At 39.8% G+C, this 25,139-nt stretch overlaps 1 protein-coding gene across 4 annotated transcripts in view; it reads left to right on the top strand.

Annotated features, from left to right (window-relative positions):
• Positions 1-24,807, top strand: part of tasora (transcription activation suppressor a) — a 55,239-nt gene extending 30,432 nt beyond the window's left edge. The window contains exons 10-23 of one of the 4 annotated variants that reach the window (XM_048547461.2): positions 6,732-6,835; positions 7,546-7,649; positions 8,002-8,071; positions 8,194-8,265; positions 8,873-9,592; positions 12,518-13,038; positions 15,064-15,208; positions 15,869-16,896; positions 18,061-18,186; positions 19,736-19,895; positions 20,275-20,383; positions 21,807-21,985; positions 22,072-22,230; positions 23,241-24,807. In XM_048547461.2, the coding sequence (XP_048403418.2) occupies positions 6,732-6,835; positions 7,546-7,649; positions 8,002-8,071; positions 8,194-8,265; positions 8,873-9,592; positions 12,518-13,038; positions 15,064-15,208; positions 15,869-16,896; positions 18,061-18,186; positions 19,736-19,895; positions 20,275-20,383; positions 21,807-21,985; positions 22,072-22,230; positions 23,241-23,884 (4,141 nt within the window). In that variant the 3' untranslated portion in view covers positions 23,885-24,807. Of the gene's footprint in view, positions 1-6,731; positions 6,836-7,545; positions 7,650-8,001; positions 8,072-8,193; positions 8,266-8,872; positions 9,593-12,499; positions 13,039-15,063; positions 15,209-15,868; positions 16,897-18,060; positions 18,187-19,735; positions 19,896-20,274; positions 20,384-21,806; positions 21,986-22,071; positions 22,242-23,240 lie in introns of all 4 variants that reach the window. The other 3 variants (XM_048547463.2, XM_048547460.2, XM_048547464.2) reach the window with 3 other exon arrangements.
• The last annotated feature ends 332 nt before the right edge of the window (positions 24,808-25,139 follow it).

Raw genomic sequence — 25,139 nt, 5'->3', positions numbered from 1 at the left:
GTGTTATCAAGAAGTAGTGCAAGGCTCTGGATATTGCAAAGGCCGTGAGTCTTGATGAAATTGCAGCAGTGCTTCTGAGGAATTGGTGCTCCAGAACTTGCCACAACCCTAATCAAAATATTCAGTACAACTACAGAATGCTCAGGTATGTCCTTAAGGCATAAGAACAAATATAACTCAACCAATTGCCACACCATCAGTCCAGTGGTGGACATTGTCATCAACAGTGCTATCAAGCACAACTTGCTTAGTAATAGCTTTCTTACTGATGCTCAGTTGGGGTTTTGTCAGGGCCACTTGACTCCGAACCACAATCTTGATTCAAACATGACCAAAAGAGCTGAATTGTAGAAATGAGGTGAGAGTGACTGCCCTTGTCACCAAGACGACACCTTACAGAATGTTACACAGCTCCAGCAAAACTAGAATCGGTTAAATGTAAGACAGATAAATGTAAATGATAAGACAGACAGTAATCCCGACACTAGCCAGAAGGAGCGAACTCAACACCCTCAACACACAGGCCCTGGAAGGATTAAGGAAGGACAAGAACATGACAATACTACCAGCAGACAAAAGGCGCTCAACAGGGATACTGAATAAAAGGGACTACATCTCCAAGTCACAAGCACTGCTTGTCGACGAGAACACATATCGGCCAGTACAAACAGTTATCCTCTGCTGCTTCATCAATGCCTTTCTCCCTGTCATATGGTCAGAAATTGCAATGTTTGCTGATGACAGCATGATATTCACGAATTCTCAGATACTGAAACTGACCATTCCTAAATGCAACAAGACCTGGACAGTATCTCACCTTGAGCTGACAAGTAACAAGTGATATTGTGCTACACAAGTGCCAGGCAATGATTGTCTCCCAGCAACGATCCTGCCATCATCCCTTCATAGTCAATGGCATTCCCCATCACTAAATCCCTTTACTGTCAAGTTCCTGCAGGTGACCATTGAGCAGAAACTGAGGTGGATTAGCCATACAAGTAAAACCAAAAATTACTGGTCGCCAGGTCTGCCAGCATCTTGGACAGAAAAGAGAGTCAACCTTTCAAGTCCAGTGACCCGACCCCCCCCCAAACTTCCTTAGAACAATTTGCACAAGAACCATAGCTGCAAGAGCAGATCAGAGGCTAGGAATCCTGCAGCAAATAACTCACTTCCAGATTCCCCAAAGCCTGTTCACCATCTATAAAGTACAAGTCAGGAGTTTGATGGAATACTCCTCACTTACCAGTATGAGTGTACATGCACAATCACTTCTCTCTAGTAGGTCAAGTGTAATAGATATGTGATTACACCACCTGCAAGTTCCCTTCCAAGACATTCACTTTCCAGACTTGGAAATATATCACCATTCCTTCAGTGTGGCTGGGTCAAAATCTTGAAACTCTGCCCTTAATGCCACTGTGGGTTTATTTGGACAAATGGACTGCAGCAGCTTGAGAAGACAGTTCACTACCGCCTTTTTAAGGGCAACTGGAGATGGATAGTAAATGTTGGTACAGCCACTGACACCCACGTCTTGAGTGAATGTAGAAAAACAAATTAATAAAGCTAAGTTTTACACCTGAATTTTGTTTAATACTGTGCTGGTTATTTTCCACTCCATCTCTTCATTCTTCCTGTCCAAATGTTTCTTGCTTCTGTGTTCAATATAATCAACTGTGACAGCCTATTCCACTAGACCAACCTCCTAGACACTGTTAGTATTCTCTCATCATTTACCAAATTTGATTTTCATATCATCTGCAGACTTTGAAATTATTCCCTGTATACCAAAGTTCAGGGCATTAATATATTTCAAAATGAATTGTAGTCTTAGTAGTCGCCGAGGCCAGACGCCAACTCTCCGACACCACCTCCTACCGCCCCCTTGATCATGACCCCACACCCGAGCACCAAACCATCATCTCCAACACCATTCATGACCTCATCACCTCAGGGGACCTCCCACCCACAGCCTCCAACCTCATTGTTCCCCAACCCCGCACGGCCCGTTTCTATCTCCTTCCCAAAATCCACAAACCTGCCTGCCCTGGTCGACCCATCGTCTCAGCCTGCTCCTGCCCCACCGAACTCATCTCTACCTATCTGGACTCCATTTTCTCCCCTTTGGTCCAGGAACTCCCCACCTACGTCCGTGACACCACCCACGCCCTCCACCTCCTCCAGGACTTCCAATTCCCTGGCCCCCAACACCTCATCTTCACCATGGACGTCCAGTCCCTATACACCTGCATCCCGCATGCAGATGGCCTCAAGGCCCTCCGCTTCTTCCTGTCCCGTAGGCCCAACCAGTCCCCCTCCACCGACACCCTCATCCGCCTAGCTGAACTCATCCTCACCCTCAACAACTTCTCTTTTGACTCCTCCCACTTCTTACAGACTAAGGGGGTGGCCGTGGGCACCCGCATGGGCCCCAGCTATGCCTGCCTCTTTGTAGGTTACGTGGAACAGTCCCTCTTCTGCACGTACACAGGCCCCAAACCCCACCTCTTCCTCCGTTACATTGATGACTGTATCGGCGCCGCCTCTTGCTCCCCAGAGGAGCTTGAACAGTTCATCTACTTCACCAACACCTTCCACCCCAACCTCAAGTTCACCTGGGCCATCTCCAGCACATCCCTCACCTTCCTGGACCTCTCAGTCTCCATCTCAGGCAACCAGCTTGTAACTGATGCCCATTTCAAGCCCACCGACTCCCACAGCTACCTAGAATACACCTCCTCCCACCCACCCTCCTGCAAAAATTCCATCCCCTATTCCCAATTCCTCCGCCTCCGCCGCATCTGCTCCCACGATAAGACATTCCACTCCCGCACATCCCAGATGTCCAAGTTCTTCAAGGACCTCAACTTTCCCCCCACAGTGATCGAGAATGCCCTTGACCGCGTCTGCCGTATTTCCCGCAACACATCCCTCACACCCCGCCCCCATCACAACCGCCCAAAGAGGATCCCCTCATTCTCTCACCACCCTACCAACCTCCGGATACAACGCATCATCCTCCGACACTTCCGCCATTTACAATCCAACCCCACCACCCAAGACATTTTTCCATCCCCACCCCTGTCTGCTTTCCGGAGAGACCACTCTCTCCGTGACTCCCTTGTTCGCTCCACACTGCCTTCCAGCCCCACCACACCCGGCACCTTCCCCTGCAACCGCAGGAAATGCTACACTTGCCCCCACACCACCTCCCTCACCCCTATCCCAGGCCCCAAGATGACATTCCACATTAAGCAGAGGTTCACCTGCACATCTGCCAATGTGGTATACTGCATCCACTGTACCCGGTGTGGCTTCCTCTACATTGGGGAAACCAAGCGGAGGCTTGGAGACCGCTTTGCAGAACACCTCCGCTCAGTTCGCAACAAACAACTGCACCTCCCAGTCGCAAACCATTTCCACTCCCCCTCCCATTCTTTAGATGACATGTCCATCATGGGCCTCCTGCAGTGCCACAATGATGCCACCCGAAGGTTGCAGGAGCAGAAACTCATATTCCGCCTGGGAACCCTGCAGCCTAATGGTATCAATGTGGACTTCACCAGTTTCAAAATCTCCCCTTCCCCAACTGCATCCCTAAACCAGCCCAGTTCGTCCCCTCCCCCCACTGCACCACACAACCAGCCCAGCTCTTCCTCCCCCCCCCCCCACCCATTGCATCCCAAAACCAGTCCAACCTGTCTCTGCCTCCCTAACCGGTTCTTCCTCTCACCCATCCCTTCCTCCCACCCCAAGCCGCACCCCCATCTACCTACTAACCTCATCCCACCTCCTTGACCTGTCCATCTTCCCTGGACTGACCTATCCCCTCCCTACCTCCCCACCTATACACTCTCCACCTATCTTCTTTTCTCTCCATCTTTGGTCCGCCTCCCCCTCTCTCCCTATTTATTCCAGTTCCCTCTCCCCATCCCCCTCTCTGATGAAGGGTCTAGGCCCGAAACATCAGCTTTTGAGCTCCTGAGATGCTGCTTGGCCTGCTGTGTGCATCCAGCCTCACATTTTATTATCTTGTAGTCTTAGTATCCATCTTGGGTAACAGCATGCTTCCCTCCATCAGTAGATTGATGTTTAGTGGTTACTCTGTGATTCCTTCCTTTTGACCAGTTTTGTATTTGTGCTTCTGCCATTTAATCTCAGTGCTTTCATTTTGCTGTTTAGTTTGTTAGAAAATTGGAATGGGAGTAAGCCATGCAGCTGGTTGAGCCTGTTCTCCGCCACCCCCCCATTCAAATCATCATGGTTGATTGGTCGAGCCTTTTGCCCACCCCATCCCCATAATCATGTATGCCACTGATAATCAGAATTCTGTCAATCTTTATTCTAAACTTATGCAAAGACTGAGCTTTCACAGCCCTTTGTGGTAGAGAATTTCAAAGCTTTATATAATTTTTTAAAAAATTCATTAATGGGATGAGGGTGTCACTGGCTAGGCAGCATTTATCGCCCATCCCTAATTGCCCAGAGGGCAGTTCAGAGTCAACCACATTGCTGTGGGTCTGGAGTCACATGTAGGCCATACAAGGTAAGGATGTCACTTTCCTTCGTTAAAGGACAGTAGTGAACCAGATGGGTTTTTTCTGACAATCAACAAATGGGTTCATGGTTATCATTAGATTCTTAATTCCAGATATTTTACTGAATTCTCATTCCACTATCTGGCATGGTGGGATTCAAACCTTGGTCTCCAACACTTATAGACTTATCTGGCTGTCTGGATTAACAGTCCAGCGACAATACCACTGAGCCATTGTCTCTCCTCTAACTAAAAAAGATGTTTTCCTCGCCTTGGACCTAAATGGCATTCCTGTTACTTTCAAATTGTGTCCCCTAGTTTTAGGATCTCCAGCCGCAGGAATCATCATGCTTAAATATCCCATTCTTTGAAACACTATAGAATGCAGGCCTCGTTTGCCCAGTCTGTCTTCATGAAGTCTTGTTGGACAGTTGAACCTGTCCTGGGACAAGTCTGGTGAACACGTGTTGCCCTTCCTGTGGGGCCACAATTGTTCCTCTATAATATTTTTCCTGAAGTAAGGAGACACGAACTGCGGACAGTACTATCAGTGTGATCTGTCCAAGATCCCGTACAATTGAATCAGTGGTATTAATCTAAATCTGTGCTGCTGCCTCGTTTTACTGCTACATGGCCAACAGTCACTTTGAGTACATTATATCTACCTTCCCTACATTCAGCATCTTGAATGTTTCCTCTAATTCTTTGAGGATATATTTTCTTCGGTGCTTGAAACCATCCATCCTTGGAGTACTCTCTCTATTTGTGTTTGTAAAAGGTGTTTTTATGTTCTTTTTAATGATGGCTATCAATTTACTTTTTGTACTTTCTCCTTTACCTCCTATTTAAGATAATTAAGATAATTTTCTTCGCTTTCAACGTTCAGATTTGTTCGCTATAAACTAATAGCCAGATAATTGTCACAGCCAATATTTTCTGTCAATATTTTGACCAATCTTTGGTTATCCTGGGAACTCTAGCTTTGGAAATCGTACTCCTTGCAGGAATGCATCTTTTCCTTAATCAGAACTTAAACTTATTAATCTTTTCTTAAATTTGGCATAGAATTGATAATATTTGCTTTCTTACTTTTTTTTAGTTTCATTACATTTGGACTAGATCTCTTAACTCACTGAAATTGATTCACTTGGCTCCAGTTGAGTGTTTGTCTTTTTTTAAATCTAGAATTCCTACAGGTTGAAAACTGGTCAATAAGCCCAACTAGCCCACACCACCCTTCCGAAGAGCATCCCACCCAGAATCACCCACCCCCACCTATCCTATCATTTATATCTTGCCCTTTTTCATTGCTATCTTAAATGTGATAAAATGATCGCTGTTCCCTTAATCCTCTCAAAGAAGTGTGCTCCACTTCATCTTCTTGCTGGTTAGGCTAAGAGTACTGCAATCAAAAAAAAATCCTTGCGTCTATTTTAGGAATTCTGTCTTTACCTTTTATACTACCAGTTACTATCCTTGTCACTTAAGATAATTAAAGTTCTTTTCATCACTACTTTGTACTTTTGTAGCAGTCAGTTAGCTTGGGTGGCTGGTTTGTCTTGCACAATCTTTTTGCAAATCTTCCAAAGATCTGCTCTTTCAACTTCTCCACCAACCTCCCCAACCCCCCAAAAAATCGTGGCCTGTAGAATATAATGTTGTGTAACTCCTGCCAGACATAACCAAACAAATGCTGCTATAGATTCCCAACTATACCCTTCCAGTGTTTGTAATTGCTTCTTTTATCAATGCTTTCCCTGTAGTCAGTTCTATTATTGCCACCGTTTCATATTCCCATGTTGTGAATTGTGCTTGCAGCTCGCCAGCCTCATTTCCCATGCTGTTTTTCCAATCCAAACTGAAGACTGTGCCATGTGAAATGCCAAATGTTATCTTCACATTAACTTTGTTAGATTCTTATCACATTTCAAAGCCTTGAATGTTGACACTTTTTTTTAAAGAATGTGATTTTCCTTCCTGCTTGTTGTGATCCAAGTTTATAGTGAATAGCTTACCTGGCGCTATTAAGTTAGCTATATGACTGTTAAACTAAGATCATTTCAATTAATGACAAACTGAATAGCTAAATACTTCCTGCTTGTTCCCACTTTAGATGGGGGCATTTGGCGTTTGTGCAGATTTTATGCATTTTCATAGGTTCTTCTTTTTATCAAGTATATTTTTCTTTTAGGCCGGAGAAACTTGATATTGAAACAGTTATGAGTGTTGATTGCTTAAAAAACAAGGTACCAATAACAGTATTCCGGAAAATAACTTTCTTGGGGACAAGAGAAGGTGAGAACTTAGTCTCTGATTAGACATTTTGTTGACCTTTTTGTTACAATTTCCACTCATGCCTTTTGTGAATCACTTAAATTAATCATTCGAACTGGAATTCTTGATACTCCTCAGCTTCTCTCCATGTGCACTGTAATGCATAGTTGAGAGTGGAGAAGGAGAGCTAGCTAATCAATGTCTTTCTTTAAAAAAAACAAAAGAACTGTGGATGCTGGAAATCCGATCCTAAAACAGAAATAGCTGGAAAAACTGAGCAGGTCTGGCAGAATCTATTGAGAGAAATCAGAGTTAATGTTTCAGGTCCAGCAACTTCTCCTCAGAACAGTTACGAGGCTCACTGTACCCAAAACATTAACTCTGATTTCTGTCCACAAATGCTGTCAGATTTCCTGAGCTTTTCCAGCAATTTCTGTTGAAGTCTTTTTTTTTACCCCCTTCCAAATTAGAACATTTCCACACAATACCATCTTTAAAACCAGAATGAAAATTTAAAATTCTGCTCCCCCACTCTACCTTTACCCCTTCTCCCCATTCTTACCTCTTTTTCTGTCATTTGAAACAACCCACAGTACAGGCACTTTAAATAGCCTGCTGACCCTGTAGAGAAGTTGATGTGTAAATTTTCTTGCAGGTGTCTCATTTATTGAAATGTCAGGCCATGAGTTCTGCTCAACACTGCTTAGAGCCAGTTTAATTTTTCCCCCCAGCACTGAAGAATGGATTATATTATAGCTTGTATGAGTTTGTGGAACAAGGAAAAGCAGGAAGCAATTTGGAGTCTCTGCTTCATAAACTGGAAGAGGAAAAACTAGTGAGTTACATGTTTAATTCTGTTGAGGTCGAGTGAAAGACATATTGAAAAAGAACTCAACGTTTGAATAAGATGCTACAATCACATGAGTTCATATCTTGCTTACAGAATAACTGCAATGGTTGAAGGTCCACTCAGTTTGGCTTGAGCATATCTGCTCTTCAGTTTAAAAAGTTGAAGATTTAAACTCAAAAGTGTAATGCATGTATGCTGTTGTTGCTTTTTATTTGCATGCTGAGTACTGTAGTGCAGTATTTTCCAAGCAATTGTCATCCTCAGTAGTGTTTCCTTTGGACCAATCCACTCTTGATCGTATTTGTAACATTTAAAGGCTTAATATCTTTATACATAGGTTCTTATCAAACCATTGGGTGATCGGGGATTCCTACTTTTATTTTCTCCATTAGAGATGGCAGATAATGGTAAGTGTGATTGCTCAGGTTTCTGTTAAATAGTGTTAGAATTATGAAATTTTCAAACTTAAGTGCAGCTATATGCTGTGGATTCATAATTCTCATTCTGACTGTATTTTTGTTTAAATCAGAATCTCAAAGCTCGAAGCCCAAGTTTCTTCAAGCATTATTTTTGTTTCCGGAATCTAGATTGATTGGTATTGGTAAGTTAAACCTGTATGAAGTTGTACAAATAGTTTCGTATAAATTGTTTTTGAACCTATGATGTTAAGATCTCAGATTAACATGCATGCTTGTTATTGTATGAAATCATCTTTTAAGTAATTATGTTATAGTCAGTACCTACTTACCTATCTTTGCATTCTCCTATATCTGCCATTTATTAATAAAAGCAGATATTCATTGCCACTCTGTCTGGATGGGTTGAATACAGCAGTAATAATTATCTTGTGTGTCTCAGTTTAAATTAATAGATTAAAATATTCCCCATTAATTAGATTTTGGACTACCTTTTGCCTTCATTTGTTTAATCGAATAATTTGAACTGCACATTGACACAATCTTATAATTTATCTTTTCAGTGTCTATTACTGAATTGCTTTAAACAGGTAGTGTGAAGTGCAATTTATTTTTAAGAGTAATAATATTTTACAACTTTGTTGCAAAAATTATCCTCAAACGCAATATGAGCTTGGATGTATTTCCTGCACATTTTCTTTTCTTTTCTGCCTAGTTCTGCATTTTAATTCACATTGGTCTGCTATGTAAAGGTGCTTAATAAGTTATTGCTTGTTTGTGTTCCTTTTGTAGATGAGATAAAGAGAAATGCACAGTCTGTGTCAACTGTTTGCAATGATCCAGAAGTCATGCTTCAGTTATCCAAGCTCGTACCTGCATTGCACTTTGCCTTGGATAAAATACGAAAAGAGCTGCCTTGTAGCTTAAAGAATTCAACCATAGATACTGCATTTGAAAATAATTTAATTGGTTACCTAAAGAATTCACAAGGAAAAGTAGCTTGTGCTGAAAATGGAAATCCTAATCAATTTGTCATTCCGTCTTATGAGGAAAAGAAGTTCTCTTCAACCAGGCAAAAGAGATCAAATTTATCCAGAATCTTGCGCTCTTATTTCTTTCACCCTCTTCGCTATCAGTTTGAAGTTTCCAAAGCTGTTGAGATGTTAAACCAATATCCAGTGTCTGAGACTGAGTTACTGAGCTCACCTGCTACCTGTTTTGGAGAGGAGCAGAAATTTGAGAATCCTATGCCAGAGGTTGCTGTTCAAGAGCCTCTGGATCCTGATGGTAACTTTGTGATGCCTTCTGATAATATGGCTGATTATGATCCTGATAAAATTCAAGAGCTTATTGATTTAATATACAGCAGGAAAAGATATGGTCCAGGAGAAACTACTATAATGAATATTGAAGGACTTACACATTGTATATCTGACAAAAATAACCTTGGAATAAAGAGAAAATTGGAATCTGTTACTGAGAGGAGCAGCAAGCATATGAAGACCGCTCAAGGTAAAAGAACACAGCATTTAAGTGTTAGTTTAATGCTTAACTTTATGAAATGTTATAGGTAATTTGCTTGGTTATCAGCTTTGAACTTTTGGATGCATAAGTAATTTGGGTGTAGCCCAGATCTGTGGAATGAATATTCTCCTCCTCCTGATTAAGAATTCTGCTTTGAAATGGATTTGGCTAGTTTCAAAGGTGATAACTTCATGTGTGAGGATAAAAAACACTCAACATGACTCAAAGTAGATTTGATGTTATATTCTGACTTTAGAAGGACCACATACATGTAGAAATGACTGTAATAGAGCCACATAGCACAGAAACAGCTTCACCTCCCCCTCCCCACAACCCCACGGTTCAACCAGTCCACCGACAAGACATCCCAATCTGACCCAGTCCCACCTGCCAACAGTTGACCCACATCTTCCCAAGCCTTTCCTATTCATTTACCCATCCAGATGCTTTTTAAATGTTGTAATTATACCAGCCTCCACCACTTCCTCTAGCAGCTCATTCCATACATGCACCACCTTCTGCATAAAAAAATTGCCCCTTAAGTTCTTTTTAAATCTTTCCCCTCTCACCTTAAATCTATGTCCTTTAGCTTGGGCTCCACCATCCGAGGAAAAAGACCATGGCATATCACCCCATCTATGCCGTCTGATTTTATATGCCCCTCAGTCTCTGCTCCGGGGGAAAAAAGCCTCAGCCGCTTCCAATAACTCAAACCCTCTAATCCTGGAAACATCCTTGTAAATCTTTTTTGCACCCTCTCAAATTTAACATCCTTCCTATAAAAGGACAATCAGAATTGTACATAGTATTCTAAAATAGGCCTCACTGCTGTTCACTGTACAGTTGCAATATGACATCCCAACTTTACATACATTATTCCTACCAATGAAGGCAAGCATGCCACATACCACCTTCACCACCCTGTCTACCTGCCACTCCACTTTCAAGGAACTATGCACCTGCACCCTTAGGCCTCTTTGTTTGGCTTCAACCCCCACAGCCCTCAGCTGAAGATTTGAAAATATAACCAAAAAGTGCTGGGAGTATATATCAATGAAGAGGGAAACCAGTAACGTTTTTCAGACTTTAAATGTTAACTATACACTCTATTCAAAAGAGACAATTATTTATATAAAGCTTGAGAGGCACCACTGTCAGTACACGTGTTGACCCCTTGCTGTTGCACTAATTCTGCACCACACTGGCCACATCGCTTCGGTATGATTTATCTGGAATTAAGAATCTAACAATGACCGTGAATCCATTGTTGATTTTCAGAAAAACCCATCTGGTTCGCTATTGTCCTTTAGAAAGAAATTGCCATCCTCACCTGATCTGGCCTGCATGCAACTCCAATAAATGATGAGCTGACTTGAAACAATGTTGTATTTGTCAGTGCGAGTGTATTGAAGTAGCCTTGGTGGAGGTCCATATGTGGGGGACGAAGGCCTAGTAATATTGTTGCTGGATTGTTAATGCAGAGGTCCAGATAACTCTCTGGGAACCAAGGTTCCAATCCCATCGCAGCAGATGTTGGAACTTGAATTCAACAAATATCTGGAATTAAGAATCTAACAATGACCATGAATCCATTGTCGATTGTCGGAATAACCCGTTTGGTTCGCTATTGTCCTTTAGAAGGAAATTGCCATCCTTACCTGATCTGGCCTGCATGCAACTCCAGCCATCCTTACCTAATCTGGCCTGCATGCAACTCCAGACCCACAGCAACGTGGTTCACTCTTAATTGCCCTCTGGGAAGTTAGTGATGGGCAATAAATGCTGCCCAGCCAGTGACACCCCTCATCCCCTGAATGAATAAAGGATTAACCTGAGGTCCTGAGGCTAGAGTTTATTGTCTCACCTGGGAAAGCTTTCTAGTACAATGCCAGCACTTTTCTGTGTCGATAATTATGATCGGTTTTCTCCTCCCATGGGGTTCTTACCTTTTCTTGTCATCTTATAGACATAGTGAATGAAATGTCAATATTGCTGGGGTTGGCTGACTGTGTGAGGTGGAACATTCTGACATTTACCAGGCATACTGTTCAAGGAAATCAGCTGATTAAAAATAGAGCTACATCCTAAACTTGACACGCTTCATGAACTTTTATTTACAAAAATAAGCATTAGAAACTTATACTTCCAAGCCCAACAAGAGTGTTTTGGGTGTCTTTTAGGCATGTGGTTTTTAACCTAAGACAGTAGGTGTTCACTTCATTTACTGAAACATTAGAAGATTAAAATTACAGTAGTCTTTCAAGTTCTGTTTCTTTGTGTCATTTTCCATCCTGCTTTAACTGGCCACTGGGTCTTCTCCATCCTGTGTTTAGTTGTGTGGTCTAAAATTCATCTCACCTGCTCTGCCAAAGAAGCCCTTTGATATATTAGCTGGTTGTATATTCCCTGTTTGCTGAAGTTTTGTTTCCAGGCTCCACAATGTGAAGGTTCTATTCACGGTATAAATCCACTGGGTGATGAAAGCCACTTCATGCTTTCTGAGGTCGTATGCTAATTGGCTTTGGTGCCTTTAGGACAGGAAAGGGGAATATCTTAACTTCAGTTCGGACTATTTTTTTTGTCTGATCCACTTGGTTTCATGAAGTAAAAGTAATGAAGAAACTCAACAGGTCTGGCAGCATCTGTGGAGAGAGAAACAGTTCAGTTTGAGTCCAATATTTACTCTTCTTTGGAAAACCAAGTGTAATGAAATTGGTCAACCTGTGTAGCTCGGGTGTTTCCTGTACCAACTTTGGCAGTTTTTTATCTCCATTTTGGAAAAACTGGCTGATGGGATTCACAAAATCTGTTGTCTATTTATATTGTTGTGACATTACATATAGTTAAATTCACAATTTTAGTATACAATTAAAATCAGCCTCTGTTTCTTTTAAGAAGGTGATTTCTTTTCAGGGTCTCTGGCAGTTGATGAATCGAGATTATCTGAAACTGATCAAGTGACAAATGGGCTTGGCTTCAATGAATCTGACTTGAGGCAATGTGAACCTACCACAACGTTGGCCCCAGATACTGAAAAACTGGTTGGCTTGTTGCTTGACATATTCAAATCTTCAAATTGTCAGAGCACTGGCTCAGAAGTTCCATTAAACCAAGATGCAAGAATGCCGGTTTGTTCCAGTGGTAGTGATCTGCAAAGCAAGAATTTGGATTACTGTTGGGACCAAAGTAACAGCTTCACTAATGAGAAACAACTGAATCAGAAAAACATCGGTCACATGCCACACGCTGAAGCAGCAAATCAAGAGCACAGTCAGGAAGCCTTCATTCCTGTCTTTGAGCGAGAAAGTTCGAGATTATGTGAAAGTGGTTCTGGTTTAGCGTATGTTGATGATATTCACTTCAGAATAAAAATGAAGGACCAACTTTCTGAAGAACATTCACAGCAGTACAATTTGAGAGCAGAGCACCCAGAGGTAAGGCTTGCTAGTCTGTGATTCTTTTGTTGTCTACGCTTGAAAACAAATTAGAGAATTTATTTACTGACCTGGATGTTGTAGTAAATGGCGGGTTTTTGTCACTGACCTCCAAAGAGGTTGCTCACAAATGCTCAGTAACCTCCATGGTAAAATTTCCAATTTACTTTTGGTAGATGAAATCTCATGCCAAGTTAGGGAAATGTCTTGCAGTGGAGAAGCATTAATGCCATCAAGCAGGTAAAGCTAATCATAGTGAAATATTCATACACAGAAATTAGGAAGTTAAAACCATTGAATCTTTTTACCTTCAGTTGAAACTTTTAGATCACGAAATAAAGGACAACATTTGGGTCATCGTTGAAACTAAAATTAAGAAACCTATTTCAGAATTTTTTTTAATAAGTTTTACCATGGAACAATTAAACATTCCTGAAATGAAATTAGTGCCTTACAGCTAATTAAATGTTTATTTGTAGTTATTAAGTTAAAAACAGAATTATATCTCATTCAGCTGTTCTTTTACAAGGATCTTTTTCAGTGAGACTACAAGTGTAAATGCGGGCATTTTTATCAAATAAGGATGGCAATAAAGATTGAAATAAGTAGGAAAAGCTACATTGCATCCTTGGGGAAGCATAGACTTGTCTCACTGACTGCACCTTTCCGGATTTCTCCTTTTAACTGCGCATATACCAACTCTACAAGTGCTATCTGTTTCGGTGGCATAATGATGGGGAATGCTATCATTTTTGCCATTACCACAGAAAATCTGAAAATCCAGTTTGAGAAGTAACACTAATTTACAATAGGGTTTTCTGACTGTCATTAATCTGTTGATATAAATTGAGACTGGATGAGGTGAGAACGGGAGCAAGAATATCTGCATGATATTTTATTTGTATGATTTAATGTTTCAAATCAGTGCCACCACTGAGAGGATTCCATACATGTGCATTACTGTATTGATATCTTTTTAAAAGTCAGCAATCTTCTTCAGACACTATAGGTGTCAACTTTCAAGGTCGTTAGACTTGCTAGCTAGTTGTGATACTGTGAAGCATTTTATTTATAGTCCTAAGATTTGCACAAATATATGTAAGTCATTCAATGGTATCACCTGGGTCATTAGTAGATAACAAATAGCAAAAGCTTTAAATCAGCGAAGCAGTCTGAAACCTGCTACCTACAATGATTATGAATACAGTGAAGTGAATACTGTCGCCATATGTAGGCACCATTAACATTACAAGGTTAGTAAAGTAGAGGCAATGAGTAGTTTCAGAAGGAAATTAGAACAATGTAAATGATTTATAGTACTTTGGGGATAGAGTGGCTAATAGCAGTGATAAAATGTACAGAGCCAACATGTACTCATTAGGCCTAATGGCGGTCACCTCTGTTATGACTCGTATGATTCTATCTTTAGCATGAACTATTACAAGGTACATTTTTCAAATAAAATGTTAGTTAAAGAACGTGATGTGTCAGCTTAATGATGACTTAAAAATATTCAGATTGGTAGAGTTAGCAGTGTTGGGGTTTGATGACTGCCTTGTTGGGGTGATCGTACAGAATGTTATGATCCTTTCAAGTGTCATTCGTTTAATTGAAGCAAACTAATGATTCTATGGTACTATAACCTGTTTTACTTCTAGTCTGACACAGCAGGTTCTGACTCTGGCAAACAGTTAAAAATATTAGTGTGGGACTTTAAAGTTGTCCGCTATTCTCTTCAGTGCCTTTAGTTGCTTCAGTTACAGTTTTTCTTCAAAGGTGGACAATAGTTTTGCTGAAAAACCCATTTTTACTGAAAATATATTTTCATGCCTAATTTGCATTTCTAACTGACCAGTCAGCCACCTTCCCTTTTGATGAAAAACGTTTTGATGAAAAATGAAGTGCTAAATTGCTAGCATAGAAGGTTGAGATTTTCCAGCAAGGAACAAGGCATATGCTTTCAAAATATATAGGTGTCAACATTTTAATCCAGGTTGTTGAATTTGTTCTTGTGCTTGTGCTAAGGAGCAGAGTATTGGAAGTATAGGAAGTGCTGAAAGTTGTAGTCCATGCACAAATGCCTCCCTTGAACAGCTGTACAGCAAGAAGGTGACCACCTCAGATTGCGCCAGTGATAGTGAAATCAATTGGAAACTTATTCCCATAACTGGTAAGATGTTGTGTAATTGACATTTGAGAAATACTGTATAGTGATTGTTTGTAGCTTCATACTTGAAAACATTAATTGTCTCCCCTATTTTAAACATATATATAAAGAAAACCCTTCTGTTTTTTCTTACTCAGGTTTTGAAACTACTTGATTAATCTTGCCTTTTTTGTAATAATTTTTCTTTGCTCTGTCCAGGTAGTTAACTTCCTGAAACAGAAATTGTAAGAGTTATTATAATCTGTATTCATTTGGTGAAAATGTTCCAGTATCTTATGATGAAATTCCATTGTTTTTGTTTGTTTAGAAGAGTCATAAGATGAAGGTGATGCTTCTATTTTGACAGTAACTGGATTATCAATAATTAAACATTGTCGTACGGCTTGCATTTAGGACTTGCCTTCAAATTTACTGGAGTTGCATCGTGGCAAAGCTTTTGAGCAAGTGGAGAGGTTTTTGAATGTTGAGGGCATAAGTGAGAACCGCTCATGAAACAGCGCACATGCTGTCTCCTACTCCAGTGTAGTCATTGGACTGTTGATTTTTAAAATTGTGGTCTCCTGTAATGTTGTGCTAGTTGAATAACGTTAAGTGTTAGCATTACTCGAGCGCCTCATGTGTCTAGTTTATAGAATGTACGATAATAGCTGTCTTCGTTTGTAGATATGAAATCACGGATTGAACAACTGTTCTATTTACCACCAGAGGATTCATGTCCTGAAGATCCACGTGTCATAAATCGCCAGTCGAATATTAGTCATCAGTCGCCTTCCGATTCTGATGCTGGAGCAAGCAATGTTCTGAAGGATTTCCAGCCGGATTTTGCAGCTTATGAGACCAATGGCCATTCATTTGATCTGAAGGGTGACTCGGCTTCAGCTATTGAAAATGCTGTTTTATCAGAGTACAGTATATTCTCAGATAAAATGAAACAGTTGCTTAAGAAAGAAAAGGTCTGCTATGGTTCTGACAACAAAAAACCAATATTTCTTTCTCCACGAAAGGTCCCAGCACTTTCCAAGTATTCAAATGTCCAGTCACACCAAGTTTCTGTCCAAAGTTATGTAAATAAATTACGCAAGAGGATGAACAGTGTAATTGCCGATGCATGTGCTGATTTACCTTGTACAAAATTGAATCTTCTTCCATCATCATCCCCAGAGCTAGCTCAGAGAATGCAAAAAGAAAATGTAAACTGCAAAAGAGTCATACAAGAACTACTCCCATCCACAGGTTCTCAGTTAAATACTTCAGTGTGCACAACAGAAGAATCTGTCCACTGTAAAAACTCCATATATGAAGAAGTGATTCCCTGTGAAAAGATTCAAGGGCCTGAAAAAGATCCAAAAACTGGTGTCTCCCTGTCTGAGAGTGCGGTGCAGCCACAAACCCCAGGGCACACTAGCTCAGTCGATGATTCTAATTACATTGCTGCAGTTGGGGAAGACAAAAGATTGTCACCAGAGAAAACCCCAAGCTTGGGGAACCAACAGGAAATGGTGCATTCAGCGCAAGAACCCAGTGGGACTGTGGGGCTTCCTGGAACACAACCATGTTTAACTAACTTAATTCAGCAATTAAACCCTGAAGTATTTTGCAGCTTAGTTGAAATTATTAAGGATGTTCAGAAGAACACAGTGAAGTTTTACATTTATGAAGTGGAGAAGACTTCTGTTTGTGCAGAAATAAAGGTACAATGGCACTCTCATAATGTCAATCAATCTGAAATCGGTTCTTATGTGTTTTCAGTAAGTCATAAGGAATGTTGAACTGTAACTGAATGTTGAATTATTCTGTGTTTCACAGGAAGAAAAAAAATCAAATTCTGTCATGGGTACATAAAGTAGTATAGAGCCTTAATCTGACCTCTGCTAAAGCACTGGACTTAGTTTGGGGTGTGACAACTGAGGAAGGGTAAAAGGCAAGATCACTCAAATGATACCTGCACATAACCCTCTGAGTTGAAATGATTGGTTGTAAATGCTTGATTTATATTGCTACACAGTGTCAATTTGACATAAGTGCATGCCATCTCAATCTATTGTTGCAATATTGAGATGCACTGGCCTGCTATGGTGTTGATTTTTAGAAATTACTTCCTTCCCCTTACAATACTGGTCTTGTCCAAGCCATCTGTGCAATCCTGGGTTTCGCAGAGTCTTTTCTGGAGAGAACCAGTTGCGAGGGCTTGGGTCTACAAAATGTTGCAACTACTCTAATGCTATCAAATATTATGTCCTTCTTTGGGGATTTAATATTGAAGTTGGAAGAAAACTGAGCAACCTCTGTCATAATGGTGACATGGAAGGGGAAATAAGTTTCTTCTTCTATGTTCCATCTCAGTTTTAAAGTTGGGAATGCCCTCGTTATAATTCTCTATCAGTATTGTCGGAGATACTCTCTGATGAAGGGAGCTCACTGATGAAGGGTCCAGGCCCGAAACGCCAGCTTTTGTGCTCCTGAGATGCTGCTTGGCCTGCTGTGTTCATCCAGCTTCACACTTTGTTATATTGTCGGAGATACTCATGTTTTTTGTGATATTTTATGTATTAGGATAAGGAAATTAGAACAAATTTACAAATATTCACCTTTTAAACTGGTGGATCATAGATACTAAGATAGACTGGTAAGCAGTTTTGGGACATTTAATTTAATAACAGTATCCCCTGTCATTTGTGACCAGTACAGACACCCTGGTGTTAATGTAAAATCACATTTAGCATGGACCAAAGAAATGGAAAAAAATGGGTGGGAGGGATATGCTCACAACAGTTGTTTTAATTGGAATTTCTGTTTTAAAGTGTTCTAAATTGTGATACAGTTTGTAAATAATTCATTAATTCTGAATCATGCAGGAATATTTGACCGGATTGGGTAATAAGGAATGTCATCCAGAGGAGTTTTTGAAAAAAAAAGATGGTTCGATGGATAAATTACTGATTATAATTCAAAATGAAGACATTGCATCTCACATTCACAAGGTGAAGACATTCTTCAAAACTTCCTTCACATTTGATTGAGTATTTTCTATTCTGCTAAAGTTCAACAAAATAAAGAGATAGTAGGATCTGCTGATGCTGGAGAATCTGAGATAGCACGGTCTGAAGATGGACGAACACAGCAGGCCAAGCAGCATCAGAGGAGAAGGAAAGAGGAAGACCCTTTTTCAGAAATGGGGGAGGGGAAGGGTATTCTGAAATAAATAGGGAGAAAGAGGGAGGCGGATAAAAGATGGATTAAGAAGATGATGGGTGGAGAGGAGACAGGCAGGTTAAAGAGGTGGGGTTAGAGCCAGTGATGGTGAATATAGGTGGGGAGTTAGGGAGGGGATAGGTCAGTCCAGGGAGGACAGATGGGTCAAGGAGGTGGGATGAGGTTAGTGGGTGGGAGATGGGGCTGGGGCTTGAGGTGGTAGGAGTGGTCAGGGAGCCGGGGATGAGTTGGGCTGTTCTTGGGACGCGATTGGTGGAGGGGAAATTTTGAAGCTTCTGAAGTCCACATTGATACCCTTGGGCTGCAGGGTTCCCAAGCAAAATATGAGATGCTGTTCCTGCATCATTCGGGGGGCGTCATTGTGACAATCTACAATCTGACCCCACTACCAAAGACATTTTTCCCTCCCCACCCTCATGTGCTTTCCGGAGGGACCACTCTCTCCGTGACTCCCTTGTCCGCTCCGCACTCCCCTCCAGCCCCACCACCCCCGGCACTTTTCTCTGCAACCGAAGCAAGTGCTACACCTGTCCCTGTACCTCACCCCCATCCCAGGCCCTAAGAAGAATTTTCACATCAAACAGATGTTCATCTGCACATCTGTTAATGTGGTGTACTGTATCCACTGTTCCTGTTGTTTTGGTGTGAACACATTTTAACATTTCAAACTTAATTTGATCACAGGTGAACATTCGTTTGGGGGATACCAGAGGTGGGGTATCACTTTTTAAGGGAGCTTTAAGTGGAACAGTGGTGATGAAAGAAGTTTGGAGTGTCCGCTCTCAGTCTTCTTTTAATCCTTCTTCATTTCCCTTCCTTCAGCCGACCCTACCCTCTCCATATCAGTTTCTTTCAATATCTCTTCCTCCCTCTCTGCCTGAGAGTTGATGAAGAAGTAGGCAGAGACCATCCAACTTTTCACAGGCTTTCCAATGCAGCGGTATTAAGCCTCAGTGATAAGTTGATGTAATACCGGTAAAAGAAGTGAACATTTAAAGGTCTCACAGCTGAGCTTCATGCTGCATCCAAAATCTAACCTGGGATCATGACCCAAAATTTCGGAAATCCTCAAGCAGAGTTTAGCATTGAAGAAGTACTATATTGGTGCAATGTTAGCCTAAATATAAAGCTTAGCCCGATTAACCAACTTGCAGTGACACTCATCTATTTTGCCTTACTGACAGTATAAGCTGATGTATGTGGCATTTGCATTATTACTGAGCTATTTCAGATTTGCTTTTAGGTTTGTGTGAATGTGGAGATATTTGTACTTGCTGCTGAGAGGTATGTTTATTGAAAGGTTTTATTTAATTGCAGGTGCCATCTTTGATCTCTTTGAAGAAGTTATCCCGTGTCAGTTTTGCCGGAGTGGATAGCTTGGACGATGTACAGAATCACACCTACAATGAACTGTTTGTATCTGGTGGATTTATGGTGTCAGATGAAACAGTCCTAAATCCAGAGTGTGTTACTGTTGGTAAGTTAGACTGCAAACAGCTCACTGTTTTAGTCACTGCCATATTATGTTAAACAGGATTGAGAGTCTAGATAAACTTTTAGTTTTAAATTAGAAAATAAAGAATAGTGAATGGGTGTGTCTGGTTAATACTTGTATTTTTTAAGTTTTAAAATGAAGGATGTGATTCATTCCTTCACTCCATCACTCTCTCTAGTTTCCCATCCCCAACTTCGTGTCTTAGATAACATGTCTTGAGAATTGGAATCTGGTCACTGCTTATTAGGATCTGGCCTGACAGGTTTAACGTGATGATCTATTAAAGTTCCAAATACAGTGTTATATTTGTTTAGCAGAAGTGTTGTTGTATTTGTTGTTGAACAATATAAAATTTTTCCAGAAAATCTTCAGATATTCCTGGACTTTCTTAAAGATTTGAGTACTCCTGATAGTAAGTGGGTCTGGAAAGTTCACTGCAAAATGCACAAAAAGTTGAAGGAGCTGGCAAGGTTAGTGTGTTGTCTCACTTCATATTGGTGAAAAGTAACAAATCAATAATAATCTATTACAGTTACCATAGTTGATTATTGATCAAAGTTGACCTTTGGTATTTAGATCTAAATAATATTACATACGTAATGTATACTATTGAAAATTCTGAATATTTTCCACATGAACTCTTCTGGATACTGACCCATCCGTGCTCTTGTATGAGCTGTTTCCTCCCCACTTCCATTTGCTATTTGAACAAGAAGCCCTCTTAAGACTGCTAATCCATCATGGCCTTCTTTCGACTTCAAACAGCGCAACATTCTTTCTTGATCTTTATGAGGAATTGGCTTTTGAAATGTAAGTAGTCAGGGTTTTCCCCCCAGAACATTTGTTCAGTTTTGCACTGGATGTTTGAATGTTTGAGAGGTTCATTAAGGAATACTGCAGATTCCCAATAAAGTCTAAATTATGAGGGAAACTGTTCTGGTCATGCCTGATGGAAATTCTTTTTGCTGAAAGCACAGAGGGTTAAGTAGCCATTTCTTACCTACAGCAATACAGATTTGTTTTTGCCTTTCTTCTACACATCTGAAACTTCTCTTTCAGATTTTATTTCTGTTGCCTTTTTCCTTCTCTCTAACCTTGCCTACTTTAATCCTTGACTGCTACCTCTGATTTACAAGCGTAAGCCTCTGGATGTGGGGCTTGAATCCTTCCCCAAGGAGGTGTACACAACGTATCAGCCCATAGTCACTGCTGTCTTAAATGCTCTGCCTACCACTGCTGCCAACTACCTCCTAACCTGAAAGACAATGAAACAGGAAAATTAAAGAGGCATTATTAATGTTAAAATACTTTAACAAAAAGTAAAAGAATACTGTGATATATAATGTAGAAAACAGCCCAACAGGGTGGGTCCAAAAAGGATGTTGCTGTCAGGTGGGGACAAGGGCAGGCCATTTGTGACTAAGTTGCCCAGGGGTTTTCTTCACTGACGGTGGTGAAGGCTGTGAATGGACTACTACTCTTATTTCATTGTTCCTATAACCAAACAAATTTGCATATAAATCTTACTGTAAACAGCTTGTAACTTTCCACAGTTAACATGTAATTGTACCATTTGGGAAAGATGGTATATGACATTTTATCCTGTAAGACTGTCTAACCTATAGACACAGAATCATTGGCACAAAAATAAAAATTGGTGAGTACTAAATGGGACTGGATTTTTTTTCTTTTGTTTCCTCCGTGTGGATATATAGAACATTGGAACTGAAGATCTTCAATTATACAAGTCTTATTGTCTTTCTTAGAATAAATATCTGCATGATTCTGTTATTAGTGTGAACTGATTCAGATGATCAAACCTCAGTGGTACTTATTAGCTGTTTGCTGTGTACTGTGATTAATGGAACTATTTTTGTTTATACATTATTACAGAACAAATACAGCAGCTTTCAATATTCTATCGCTGCTGAATAAGTATCAGAAGTGTAATTTAGTCGAAGTTCTGTCTTACCATGATTGTGACTCCAGATCACGAAACACTATTGAATTAGACTGTTTAGTTAAACTTCAGGCACAGACAATACAGCACAGACACGCAGTGTTCCTGACTGGTAAGTATTGAATTGCAGCTACAATGTCATTTTCCTTTCTGTACATATAAATTGTAAATTAATCTGCTTTGGGGTTATATTTTCAGAGAAAAATATGGAGCCTCTTTTCAATTACTCAGAGTATGGAGTGGTCGTAGCCAGTATTGCTGATCTTGTGAAGAACTTCAAAAATCTGATTGGCTACCATAGTTCCAGCATGGAAGATAAACAGCTGTTAGGATTAGGATCTCAAGATGGCCTGCAAGGCAAGTGAAATGTACTGGAAATTTTATTTTAATATTTCAGGGAATTGTTGAAAGAAATCTTAAATTAATACTCAGGCTTGTATTGCTTCAAATCTATATGAATGAACTAAATTTTAATGGCTTGAGTTTGCTGAAGGCAAAGTAAAATTAATAACACGCAGGAAAAGAATTTACAGTATTTGTGAAATTCGTGTTGTGCACTTCATTTTCAAAGTTACGCACTGAAAAGTGAGGCAGTATATGCCATTAAATTCAATGCGAATTTCATTGGAAAGACACAGGAATGTAGAGCATCGTTGTCAGTGAATTGTATGGAAGTTCATTGAGCTAAAAGGTTAAAAGGAAGACAAATCCTACATATACTGATAAAATTAGGAAAGCTTCGAAAATTGTTTTTTTAATTCAGTATTCTTGATAAATCAATTTCAGAACACTACATATGATCTCTAAAGGAGAGCAATTGTTTACAAAAGCAAAACTGAATGAAACTGCTAAAACTCAAATTGTCTGGAAATGTTCTTATCCCCACTGGCTTAAGAAACTAATCTAAACTAGAAAAAGAATGAGAGAATTATTTTTGTTTAAATACTTTGTTTTCTAACTAAAGAAATTGCAATGGTGCACTGAGCTTCATCGGGCAACTGAAATAAATCAATTAACATTGCTAAAACAGTCTTGACTATTCAGAAGAGGCCAGTTCTTGATTTATGGATTCTTCCCTCTTGGTCACAATCCATAAATAATGGCCCCGCAAAGTCAAGTCAGCAATTTCTGTAATGTGGCATTGTGAAATGGGCCCCATTTACTTTGTTCTCAACAGTGCATCCTTGCACACACAATGGAGTCTGAAGAAGTTGTCTTGCTACCTGGCTGCTTCGTTCTAGTGGCATCTGCACATGCTACTAAAATTGAAATTTCTGATAAATGTTGTACTTTTTGTTTTAAATAACTCAGTTCAGATTTGTTTTGAATGATTTGCCGTATTTTCATCAGTAATTTCTTATGGCTAGGTACATTTTCTTCAAACTCACTGGAATTGGCAGAAGTGGGAAATATTGATACAAAAAACTTGGAAAGAAGTGAAGGAAACAATGAAGAGGAAGATATGTCATTGGACTCTGAAGATAATTCACCACAGATAGAAATCTGTAGTGAGAAATCTGAAGATGTAAATGCGAATAGCCCACAAACTGAGGTACAGGGCACAAAAGATTTGCTGATCCATTCAGAGGAGTCTTCACAGCAGGCATCAGGTGATGTTCAGATCACAACATCAGTGGATCTCACTTCTGAACTGGCATCAAACGATATTCCCACTTCCACTTTGCAATTGGTCAAAGGAGATAAAGATTCCAAAAGAGTAGAAGGATTTGCATATAACAGTACTCCATTTTATTCACATTCAAATGTTGAGTCAGATTACAGGAATTTTAATGTAATTACCCATCAGAGTTTTCTAACAAGTGGATTTGGGCAATCGTACATGCCTCCTTTTAACCAGAACAGTCAAGACAGCAGTGGTTACTTTTCATCAGAGTACAATCAAAACTTACCTTATAAGAATAACTGGAAAAGTTCTTGGAATGCTGGTGGTGCACCAAATTTGTCTTACCAGAAGCAACAGCAGAAGCAACATCAGCAGAGATATCACTAAATTCCAACTCCAAACTGTCTTTTGTGGGAACTTTCGAAAGTTGAACTTACTTTTCAACTGTACATAATACATGATTCTAGACACTAGTGTCCTAGTGCTGTGGTGCTGAAAGGACTTCTTTGTGGGCAGAGGCATACAATGCATATGTTGGTTAACTGACCTCTGTTTGAGATGGAAACCATTATGTATGTTTAAATAACTACAGTCTCTTGCTGTTTTCTACTTAAAATGATGTAGGACATTTTGTCCTACGGTTGCTTTTACTTGGAAACAAGCATTTTTATTCCTGAACCACATTTCTGTTCTTGAATAAGATATCAATCATATTCATTCTTAAGACAAAAAAGTTCAGATCTGGCAGTCAGAATCATCAAGATGTGAAACTTTAGTACATATGTACTGTAAGAACTTCTTTGAAGTATGTTACATTGATGGGTGATCAGTTTGTGTGTAAACTTAAGTATAATGGTTACTGGCTGTTTGATCCATTACATATTAGCAGCCTGATCTATGTATCTAAATTGATTTGTTTTTGGTTTAAAAAATATTTTTAATTTTTCAGAAAAATGCCACAAAATTCTTCTGACCTGCAGTTAAATATTTGATACATTTAATTTATTTTGTACAAATGTTTTGTGAACTTTTTTTTTAAAGATTCAAGTTATGTGGTTGCTGTTTGGTAATGATTTATTTAATGGCCTTACAGCAGACACTGGACTGCGTGTTAACTAAACATATTCATATACCTCATTTTCAAGTGTAGAGCCTATTTTGCCACGTTCAATTGAGCATTAAACAAAACACTTGCATACAAATTACTTGAGGATATTTGTGTATGTGTGTAAATATATAAATGTATATATAAAATAAGATTAAAACTGTTTTTCTTACACAGTTGTATATTAAAAATTAGACCTGTCAAATTAGTCTGAGTAGTTTTGCTTTCTTGGTCTTCAATTTTTTTTATGATTTTTGGCAAAGTAATTGAATGCTGTGTCGATGATGACCTGTTCCCTTAACAAAGTGATAGTCTCATCCAGATTTTGCTGAGATAGCATTTTGGAATTGACTGAGTTGTCAAACACAGCCATAAAACTACTGCATTATTTTGAGATGGGCTATACTTTTAGCGCTATATAATTCCTCAACTGCTTAATAAAGCTAAAATTTTAATTATTGAAAAACAACTCAATTCTGCAGTTGATCTGGCAGCTGAAGCTCTGTGGGCAGTATACTTCAGGGAGCTCCCATAAAG

This window comes from Stegostoma tigrinum, chromosome 11 (assembly GCF_030684315.1).
Source record: "Stegostoma tigrinum isolate sSteTig4 chromosome 11, sSteTig4.hap1, whole genome shotgun sequence".
In the NCBI taxonomy this organism is placed as follows: Eukaryota; Metazoa; Chordata; class Chondrichthyes; order Orectolobiformes; family Stegostomatidae; genus Stegostoma; species Stegostoma tigrinum.
The sequence above is the reverse complement of the archived record's forward strand: the minus strand, read 5'-3'. Positions and strand labels throughout refer to the sequence as shown.